Source organism: Euprymna scolopes, chromosome 12 (genome assembly GCF_053919585.1).
Source record: "Euprymna scolopes isolate OS-2025 chromosome 12, ASM5391958v1, whole genome shotgun sequence".
NCBI lineage: Eukaryota > Metazoa > Mollusca > Cephalopoda > Sepiida > Sepiolidae > Euprymna > Euprymna scolopes.
Genome location: NC_136493.1, coordinates 82,721,487 through 82,733,683, shown reverse-complemented (window position 1 = coordinate 82,733,683; position 12,197 = coordinate 82,721,487). Strand labels below are relative to the sequence as shown.

The following is a 12,197-nucleotide window of genomic DNA, read 5'->3' as shown; positions in this document are numbered from 1 at the left end:
TTAACAATCATTACATTATTGATCTTAACAACGTCATTACTTAATTGATCTTAACAACGTCATTACTTAATTGATCTTAACAACATCATTACTTAATTGATCTTAACAGTCATTACTTAATTGATCTTAACAGTCATTAAATTATTGATCTTAACAACGTCATTATTTAATTGATCTTAACAACGTCATTACTAAATTGATCTTAACAGTCATAACTTAATTGATCTTAACAAAGTCGTTACTTAATTGATCTTAACAAAGTCATTACTTAATTGATCTTAACAAAGTCATTACTTAATTGATCTTAACAACGTCATTACTTAATTGATCTTAACAACGTCATTACTTAATTGATCTTAACAAAGTCATTACTTTATTGATATTAATAAAGTCATTACTTAATTGATCTTAATAAAGTCATTACTTAATTTATCTTAACAGTCATTACTTAATTGATCTTAACAGTCATTACTTAATTGATCTTAACAAAGTCGTTACTTAATTGATCTTAACAACGTCATTACTTAATTGATCTTAACAACGTCATTACTTAATTGATATTAATAATGTCATTACTTTATTGATATTAACAAAGTCATTACTTAATTTATCTTAATAAAGTAATTACTTAATTGATCTTAACAACGTCATTACTGAATTGATCTTAACAAAGTCATTACTTAATTGATCTTAACAAAGTCATTACTTAATTGATCTTAACAAAGTCATTACTTAATTGATCTTAACAAAGTCATTACTTAATTGATCTTAACAACGTCATTACTTTATTGATCTTAATAAAGTCATTACTTTATTGATCTTAACAAAGTCATTACTTAATTGATCTTAACAAAGTCATTACTTAATTGATCTTAACAAAGTTGTTATTTTATTGATCTTAACAAAGTCATTATTAATTGATCTTAACAAAGTCATTACTTAATTTATCTTAACAAAGTTGTTATTTAATTGATCTTAACAAAGTCGTTATTAAATTGATCTTAACAAAGTCATTATTTGATTGATCTTAACAAAGTCGTTACTTAATTGATCGTAACAAAGTTTTTACTTTATTAATCTTAACAAAGTCATTATTTGATTGATCTTAACAAAGTTTTTATTTAATTGATCTTAACAAAGTCGTTATTAAATTGATCTTAACAAAGTCATTACTTAATTGATTTTAACAAAGTCATTACTTAATTAATCTTAACAAAGTTTTTACTTTATTAATCTTAACAAAATCGTTACTTAATTGATCTTAACAAAATCATTGTGTAATTGATCTTAACAAAATCATTATTTAATTTACTTAATCCTACCAGAGTGAGTTACCGATATACCGCTAATTTCCGATAATGCTATATACCCAGTTACCGCTAGACCGGTATTTTTCCGACCACGTGTTTTTGTGTTGTCAGAGAGCTTAAAATAGCAACATAATCGCTGTCTAGCCTCGATTTAGTGCAAGCCTAACGTTCTGCAAATATCCTCCATTTGTTTTGGCGAGTTGTGAGTTGTTTTATAGACTAAAGCTACCGACGAACCAAGCACTTCAATAGGTAAAAGAGGGAGATGAAGGAGTTTCACGGTGCAACAAGTGTTTAATAAAGTGACAAATTCTGATTCAGACGAGGGGGAATTTTATCAAGAATATGTTTCTGAATCAAGTAACGCTAGTGATGATGCATATATCAATGAAGGAGAAGGTGATGATAATTCTGATGATGAAAGTGGGCGTGTGCATCAAGGAGGGCTCCACCTGGTGGGCAGACTGGCACATGAAGGCTGAATGCTGGTGACAAAAAAATTATTAACACGCTTAATTTTTTTTCACAATTTTGCCCAGGAGGCCAGGAACAGGGGCAAATTAGGTTCAGTAGCTCAGGTCTGGTAGGGTTAACAAAGTCATTAGTTAATTGACTCTGACAAACTTGTTACTTACTTGATCTTCATAAAGTTGTTTCTTAATTAATTCCAACAAAGTTGTTACTTACTTGATCTTCATAAAGTTGTTTCTTAATTAATTCCAACAAAGTTGTTACTTACTTGATCTTCATAAAGTTGTTTCTTAATTAATTCCAACAAAGTTGTTACTTACTTGATCTTCATAAAGTTGTTTCTTAATTAATTCCAACAAAGTTGTTACTTACTTGATCTTCATAAAGTTGTTTCTTAATTAATTCCAACAAAGTTGTTACTTACTTGATCTTCATAAAGTTGTTTCTTAATTAATTCCAACAAAGTTGTTACTTACACGGTGCTTGATGTTGCTGAATAATCAATAGGTGAATATTCAGAACTGGGAATCAAACTTTCTGAAAAAAATAAATTCAAAAATCAAACAAAAGTCCAAACCATTTTTACCAAATTATTTTCTATGCACAATTCTATTTTAACAATTATTATTTTAAATAAAATGATCCGACATTACTTAAGATTTTATGAGGATCACTACTATGCAGTTTTGCAAATTGCTCAGAACACAGTATTTCTTTCTTTGTTGTTCTTTTTGTTTTACCAAACCTTCATCGTTTTGCCGCTTAAAAAGACTCAAATTTCGGAAAACTCTCTGAACCTTACACATGCTTTTACAATCAGATTTAAGTATTTGAAATTTTGAGGTTATTATGAGTGCTTCTGTTGGATAGAAGCGTTGTCGGAGATTAAAAAAATGATACGGTCAAAGCGTATTGTGACAAAGAGGAGAAATTGCAATAATTGTTGCGTATTGTGCTAGAAATCCAATTAAGTCGAGGAACGGATAATGCCTTTGGCCCTTTGGATCAGGTATTAACAATAAATAATCTTGTTATATGCTGAGCAATTAAGTCGTACAACTATGCAAGATGTTATGCTAACTGGTTTAGTCAAAGAATTTTGGAGAGAATAAACAAAGAAAACAAGTTGGGTAGTAAACGTGGAAATCTATCAAGCACAAGGAGACACAGATATGAAATTTATATTTACAAACATGTAATTTATAATTACAGATATGTAATTTATATTTACAGATATGCAATTTGTATATCAATATATGCAATTTATATATGCAGATACGTAATTTATACATGCAGACATGTAATTCATATTTCCAGATATGTAATTTATATATACGTATATCTAATTTATATATACAGATAGGTGATTTATATTAACAGATATGTAATTTATATTAACAGATATGTAATTTATATATGCATATATGTAATTTATATATTCACATATGTAATTTATATATGCATATATGTAATTTATATATGCATATATGTAATTTATATATACATATATGTAATTTATATATACAGATATATAATTTATATATACATATATTTAAGTTATATATGCATACATGTAAGTTATATATACACATATGAAAGTTATATTTACAGATATGTAATTTATATATACATATACGTAATTTATATATATAGATATGTGATTTGTATTCACAGATATAAAATTTATATATACAGTTATGTAATTTATATATTCATATACGTAATTTATATATACATATATGTAATTTATATAGACATACATGTAATGTATATATATATATATATATATATATATATATATATATATATATATATATATATATATATATATATATATTATTATTATTACATTTTCATCCCAAACAAGGCACATTGCCACTTTGGTGTAGGGGGCTACTATCAGGGGCAACAACTACTGGGGCACTATGTTGAGATTTGGGTAGCAAGATGTTGGTTCATGTTACACTTGAACTTCTGCATGTCAGTACAGTTGGGGGAGCAGGGACCTGGAATGGAATTCCAGAATCTAGCAGTTCTGGGGAAGAAACTACTGGAGTAGAAAGATCTTTTACATCTTGGGATCTCTACTGTGTGGGGGTGGGATTTAGCTGCCTGTCAGGTTTGTCGAGGGTGTCTACGTCGTGAGGGGCACAAGTGTCTGCAGTTCGCCAGAGCATTCACCATTAAAATACTTGTAGAACAGGCAGAGGGATGCAACGATTCGTCGATGGGACAGAGGCTGAAGCTTAGATGGCAGTTCAGGACCTATCAGATTGGCGACTCTCTTTTGAACTTTGTCTAGGAGTGAGAGACTAGTAGCAGATGCACCAGCCCAAATGTGACAGTAATATTCCATACATGTGCGAATGGTGGCCTTATAGAGGTACAGGATACTTTCGGGTGTTAGTAGTTTTCTAGCACGGTAGAGAGAGCCTACCTTCTTTGCAGTGGCCCTGGCAATGCTTTCAATGTAATTGTTTAAATTCATGTTTCCTGTGAACGTTAGATATGTAATTTATATTTATAGATATGTAATTTATATATACATATATGTAATTTATATATACATATATAAAAGTTATATTTACATATATGTGGTTTATGTATACATATATGCAATTTATATATACAGATACGTAATTTATTTGCACAGGTATCTGATTTATATTTGCAGATATTTAATTCATATTTATAGATATATAAGTTATATATACATATGTGTAAGTTATATATACATTTATGTAAGTTATATTTGCAGGTATGTGGTTTATATATACAGATATGTAATTTATTTTTACAAATATGTAATTTTTTTATTCATAGATTCCCATTAATACATATTTGATCAAGTGGATTCGATTTCACGATTCAACAAAGACAGGAGATTAAATTATTTTCTGTTTAATATTAACGTCAACCTGTTTTCAAAACTTAATTTTGTAAACGTGAAAGATTTTTTGTTAGAATATATTTTTAGTGATGTTATATACTTGGAGTCAGCGGGGGGGGGGGTCGTTTATCTTAACATCAGATTCTCTCTTTTAGGTAAATCAGCTGCGATGAATTAAATGCGAATTTGCCTCTCGGCAGGCTTCAGTCTTTCCGGTTTTATACATTTAAACGAATGGCTGAACTTTTGCATAACAAGGCTGATGTGATCTATTAAGGCTGTGAACAGCATGTTTGTTGACCGATTAGACGAGGTTTATGCCTGACTGGATTATCCTTCCCTCATTTAAGTTCACATCTTCTACTTATTATTAAATCCCATTCAAATGTAAAGTTATCCGTTCAATGCAGATGGCCATATATTCTATCTCACAACCGAAATAACGTTTTGCTTTATTGTCTTAAAAAAAACAAGAAAAATTGCTAAATAACTCAATACAACATTTTAATTTTTTATCATAACGATATGTAACAACTTCTAAACATAGGAATTTGAAATTTTGTAAGTGTAATCTTTTACCAATGTTGATTACCATAAGACGAGCATCGTCTTTCATCTTATGAAATGGGTACTTGACAAGAAGTATTAGCCTTCTCACTCCCACATTTTTATCTTTCGTTTTAATTCGATTAAAATAATCATTAAACCATACAAAATCGAGTGCCAAAATTTGAGTCAAGTAAAACTTCCATTGTTTGATGGGCAGGAACTAAATAATTAATAATGCACCATCTCTTCAATCCATAAAAAGCTTCTAGGATACAAATAAAAAGCAATGAACTCAATACAACCTCCAGCATACCTTAACTGTAACATAAAACCTCTCACTAAATGTATCGTTAATTCGAACACGACTTTGAGCATCGCTTTAAGAATCTTCATCAACCACTAATTTATGCAAAGTTCACCAGACAACATCGCTTGGCACTTCATCAAAATTTATTTCCAAGTCCACAAAAGTAAAATACAAGTTCTTATTACCAAGATACTTACGTTTCTTGTATTTGTTTCAGGATAAATATAACACCAGTGGAACTTTGCCTAAGCATAAAAACAGACTTCATTTCATCTTGCTGCTCAACTCCCTACATAGTGCCCTCATAGACATGGTCCCAAATAGTAGCTCATTACGTCCAAGTGGAAATATTCCTTGCTTTTGGGTGAACAAGTGTAAAAAAAAAAACTATGCTTAACGGAATTTTTATTTGCAGCTAAATTATTCTCTGAATAATTTTCAGGATGTGATCCTTCAAATTGAAGTCCCTAACCCTAACCCCTGTACAGAGCTCCCCTTTAACGTTTGCAGCACTTAACAATTTCTAAGCTCTCATTTCTTTAGGATGATTTCTTCTTTTATTATCTGATTTATCAAGTTTGATTATATCGATGCTTGTCTCACGTGTAGCATTCAGCATTTCTGGATCAACACCTTCACTCTTACCTTTCTTTATTTAACTCACAGATTCCTGTTTCATTTCTTTCTAAATTCCTACAGCTTATCAAGATACTGTTTCTACAACTTCTAGATTTTCACGATTCCATGAAAACTCTGTATTCAACAATTTCTCACTCCCCAGCATTCCTCTTCTCCTGTTCATTTGTTGTTAGCAAGTCTAATCTCTAACCTCCAAACAGTGTATCTTTTAACTTCTTCCACACTTCGTGAAGTCGATTTGATAAGTGAATGCTCGTTTTAAGGGGCTTCAAACTCGCGTTTCACATATTCTTCATTCAACTTATGCACTTTTCTTCTGAACACAATTCTTTCTTCTATATTCCTATCACCATCCTAAAAAATATCTACTTGAGTCTTTACTATACCAGATTATTTCCTAAAAATATTTTAAGAGAAAATTCTAAAATTCTTTCTCCTTCTGCATTTTTATTACCATATCCATTTCCTCCATGCACACCTTCAAAATCATCAGAGTTCTTTCCAACATGACCATTCAAATCTTCTGCCATAGCAAGTACTTCTTTATCATCAACCTTACTATTTACTGCAATAAGCCTGTCATAAAACACATCATTTGCATCTTTTCTCAAGCGACATTAATAGATATAAGTGTGAAAATATTCTTACCAACCATCAACTTTATCGCATGCTTAACTTCAGTCACCATCTTTTACTGTAACATTTCCAATCCAATAAAGCTTATATCCTGCATTCTTTCCTACAATCATTCTCACAGATTTACCTCTCCATTGACTTTCTTGGACATAATACAGTTTAATACATCTTTTCCCAAGAAACTCATCAATCTCACCAGACCTTCCATACTAACTTCCAACATTTAAACTACATCACCTTCAAAATCATCAACGGTCTCTACATCATGGCCATTCAAATCTCCTGTCAGAGTTACTTGTTCCTGTAATACGCCTGTTATAAAAGCCATGATTTGCATTTCCACTCAAACCACATTTTAGTGCATAAACAATTATTTCTATATAATTATAAAGCAGTTATACCTTTATAATTACATCTATTCAAAGGTTTTCCTTTTAACCTTGTAACAGTTCACAATTTTATTAAGTCTTTCAGAACACGCTCTCCTTTATGATCTGATTTGTCAAGTGTGTGATCCTCTTAATCCCTGTTCCATATACAACCTTCAACGTTTATGCAACAACACTTATTCCTGTAATACATCCGTCATGAAACTCATCTTTTGCATCTTCATTCAAACCACATTTTGATGCATAAACAGTTATTTTTATGAGATTTTTCTCACCAAACATCGACGATCACTTGCATAATTAGCATAAATCATTTTATATATCTATTTCTCTGCAATAAAGTTATAACATGCAAAAATAAAAAAAAGTAAAATATTTCTCAGTAATTTTAGAAGACGTGTCCACAAATGATATAAGAGTTTGTTTTTTTTAGTTGATTGGCAGTATCAATCTGAAATAGGATTTTTATTGCTAAATAGACGCATTTCATTTTAGATTTACCTAAGCATCTCATCATCTTTAAGAGGCGACGCATCATAGTCCATTACACTTAAATTTTAAATAACATTTTCTTTCATCGCTAAACATGGACACATCTTAAGAACGGATTCATTCTTGCTTTCATTAAATATTAAATGCTTAAACTTGCAATAATGACAACAATCACCACAACCCCAGCAGCAACCAACCTCAACAATAATAGCAACAACAACCACAACCACAACAGTCACAACAACAATAACAGTAAGCACACCAACTGCTGCAACAACAACAACCACAACCACCACCACCATAACCACCACCACCACCACCACAACCACAATAACAACAACAACAACAACAACAACAACAACAACAACAACAGCAACAACAGCAGCAACCACAACAATCACGACCACCACGACTATCACAACAACAACAACAACAACAACAACAACAACAACAACAACAACAACCACAATCATAACAACAACAACAACAACAACTTACCAATTTCAGAATTTGTTTCTTTTTCTTGAGATAACACATGCACATTTTTAATCCACAATTCAGCCTGTCCATCTGGGTCAACCAAAAGTGGCCAAAGTGTACGTAAATTCCATTTGCACATGTTCATTATGCAAGCGTTCTGCAACGAGCGAGAGTCAACTGGGTAATTCTGCATCCTCCATTCACTTAACTCATCATAAGTGCTAAGCACTTTGAGAAGTTGGAAATTCTTCCGAATCATTATGACTTTTCCAGTCTCATCCTCATTGTCAGAATCATAATCCATTAAAGCATCAAGGTTCTCCGTATTAGCTTCTGACATCAAGCCGGATGAGTAATTAAATTCCATTTGGTGCACTTTCGTTTCATAAGTTTGCACACTGAGCCAAAAATCTGAATCATGGCAATCAGGGCCACGATGAAAAGATTTACATTTAGGTGATATTCTGTATGACTTGGGATACAGTGTAGAAGCGGTCACGTCTGCAAAGTTTTCTTCTTCAAAATGTTCCAACCATTCATTTAATAACCGTTTCCGACTTTGGTTATCAAGAGGACCACAGTAACAAACATAAGCGGCTGCTAAAAGACCATCGCCGATTGCAGTAGAGATGTTCTGTTTTGCAATATTCACTTCTTTTTTCCACAATTTGTGTTGGCCAGAAATATTGCCCATCAAGTGCGAGGCATCGGCCACTTTTTTTTCAAAATTCTGCAAGAAAAACAAATAGAAAACAAAACTCATTAGATAAAATCTTTAAATTTACTATTATCAGGTAACATCATATTGATAACAGTAACGGAAACTTACTTGAGAAATCTAACAAGCGTGATTGACGTGTCTGCCTCTACTCTTTGATTTCTGATGTACATTGATTTTAATTTTTATGTGTTCAAAACGGGCAGATAAATCAACCCATTTATACATGACACACTTCTAGATACCAAGCTTAATAAATTCTAATATTGAAGAGTTTGGAAAAAAAAAAAAAAAAAAAAAAAAATTAAATCTATTTTTATTATTTTTTTTATTTATTTTTTATTTTATTTTTTAAAAGTGTCAGCAATGATCGATCAACCACCGATTGCCATGATAAATAACATCCTACCTGAGAGCTCATCACTCAAACTTCTCGACATAACATTCACAGGCAACATGAATTGGAACAAATACATTGATGACATTGTCAACGCTGTTGCAAAATTGTTTACAGTAAAAAAAAATATCCTATACCGCTGCAAAGTCACCATTCGTCCATACATGGAGTATTGTTGTCACATCTGAGGTGGTCTTAGACAAGGTCCGAAAAAAGTCTCAAATCTAACAGGCTCCGCACTATCGGCCAAGCTCCAACCCTTGTCCCATTGCCTCAATGTTGCATCCCTGTGCCTGTTTTACAAGTACTTTTATGGAATGTGCTCTGATGAACTGATAGCACTTGTGCCCCCTTGACGTACATACTCTCAACTAACCTGACAAACAACAAAACCCTACCTCTTTACTGTTGAGGTTTCTAGTTGCTGGAAAGCCTTATACTCTAATACTTTCTGCTAGACTGGTAGACTTAGAAATTCCTTCCCTGTTTTCTGCTTCCTTGACTCTACGGATATGTAAAAGTTTAAATATAATGTGAAAAGACATCTCGTGACTCAACTCCCCACAATCTCATTTTAGACACTATCCCAAACAGCAGCCCCTTACATCCAAGTGACAATATTTCTGTCTTTACTGTAGGCACCCATTAATTATATAACCTACCATTTATACAGTACAAAGAATATCTTTTCAAAATTGAAAACCATTCACGGTAAAGCACAAAGACATATCTGAAATAAATTTAGAGAAAATTCAAATGGAATGCATAAATTGGTTAATATTAATAAAAAGGGAAAAAAGAAAAACTAATTACAAAAACAGAAAAATTTGCCGCCAAAAACTTTTTTTTACCTGAATTTGTTTTTCTAAAGCTTTTGCATTTTTCATGTTCTCTTTACACATTTTGCTGTATTTTACAAGGTCTTTCTTCCAAAATTTAGCTTCGTTACGTAACGCCCCCAACGTTTTTTGACTCTAAAAAAGAGAATCATTAAAGTCAGAAAAAATTATGAAATAAATGTGTTGTTGGAAAATATAAAGAAAATTCTACGAAAGCAGTCAAACTCATTCGTTTTGTTGCATTCTTGTTCTTTTTCTTAATTTGGCGTAATGATAATAATTTCTTATAAGACTAATACTATTCAACATGAAAACCTATCAATAACAACTAATTACTAAGCAAAATATTTAAATTTTAATTAAAAAAACGAATTGAGATTGTCGGACTGACTTCCTCATCTTGGTTGTTATAGTCACAACGTTTCGGCCGTTTTGCTCTCCGGCCTTCATCAGGTGTTTTGTATCAAACTGAGGGCAAAACGGCCGTAACGTTGTGACTATAATAACCAAGATGAGGAAGTCAGTCCGACAATCTCAATCAATGAAAACACCTCATCTCAAAAATACAGATAATTACTAAAAAAAAACGAAGTAAACATTTTCTTGCTCTGTTTTTCATTTTGAGTATTTTTTTTTTTTTTTTTGCAATTTCTTTGCTATCTTTAAATTGCAGTCTTTTGCATAAAGCATTTTGAAGAAAGAGACAATGATCAGACATGGGCGTGACACTGTATTAGTACAAGGTATTGTCATTATTCAACCATTGTTTTCTTTGCCTTTTTTATTGTTTTATTTACTATCTTTATCATGACTTATCTCTCAAGAATAATGATTGATGAAATGAATATACTCGCATTTGAATGATGATGAATATTATGAGAGGATTCAAAATAATGAATGAAATGAACAATACTTGATAACGTCATAGTACTCCATTCTTTTTCTCTGTCAATCCACAAAGTTCGATCCCTATGGTAGGCAGCCATCTTTTTTATTGAACACAGAGCAATTATTTTTTAAATGTCAAGGAAAAGAGTGAAAGTTTAATCTTTTGGCAAAATGCTTGCTGTCACTTGATTTCGTTTGTGCTTTCCGTTTTTGGTAGTCATTTAACCCTTTCAGCACCAATAGCAACAACAGTCATTAGATGTATAAGCACTCATTTATTTATTGCAGACTATTATCCTCATCTTTTTATTTCTTGTCTTTGCATCATAGAAAACCTTTTTGAGTTATTTAGTATCTCAAAGCACAATCTTTGTCATCAACAATTAATCTTATATGATTATTTGAACATAAACTGCTATTTGTGGGGGAATAGTGGGTTAATGCCTTTCTCAACGATATTAGTAGATAACTGAACACGATAGATCCAATTGGATTTGAACTCTGCATGATTGATTCCAGAATTTGGAAAATTATCCAAACCAATAATGCACCTCTGATTCTTATAAATGAGAAAATAGATTTTTGATAGGACAGAGTTTTATAAATAACCAGTTCCAAAGATATTATTGCAAATGGTTTTTAATTATTTCAATGTAAACGGATATTTTCTTTATTCATTTATAAAAATTGAACTTATTTTTAATGGATGACTGTAATAATCTATAATCTTGGACATTTCTCCAAAAATTGTTTAAGATATTTATGGTTTTCTTTTTTCTCCCAGTTTTTTATATCCGATATTTTGTATTCTGAATCTATAACCATATTGTCACTGCTGGTTCTGTGTCGATACTTACGAGCTGCATCTTCTACAGGGTCGAACTTCCTTTTTCAAAATAAAATAGTGCATACATGAAAATAAATATAACCAGATAAATTATTTTCTGGGAGAAATTAACTTGAATTACATTTTATTTTTCATAACAACATGGACGAACGTTCAACAAAATAAAATGACCATTCAGAATAAAATATTGATTTTGTAGGACGAAAGCTCTCAATGACAAAAAATAAAAAATCTGACTATTTTATATACGAGTTAGATTTAGATTTTTGATTTTCATGAATTAGTGTTTATATAGATATATTTAATCATCATTGCACATCCGTCAACACTATTGCTATTAATATC

At 31.3% G+C, this 12,197-nt stretch overlaps 1 protein-coding gene across 1 annotated transcript in view; it reads right to left on the bottom strand.

Annotated features, from left to right (window-relative positions):
- LOC145291381 (dynein heavy chain domain-containing protein 1-like) overlaps positions 1–12,197 on the bottom strand; it is a 494,383-nt gene that overhangs the window by 123,806 nt on the left and 358,380 nt on the right. Inside the window, exons 75-77 of the mRNA XM_080137171.1 lie at positions 10,130–10,252; positions 8,182–8,893; positions 2,258–2,318 (exon numbers count right to left, since the gene is read on the bottom strand). Coding sequence (XP_079993297.1) covers positions 2,258–2,318; positions 8,182–8,893; positions 10,130–10,252 — 896 coding nt within the window. The remainder of the gene's footprint in view (positions 1–2,257; positions 2,319–8,181; positions 8,894–10,129; positions 10,253–12,197) is intronic.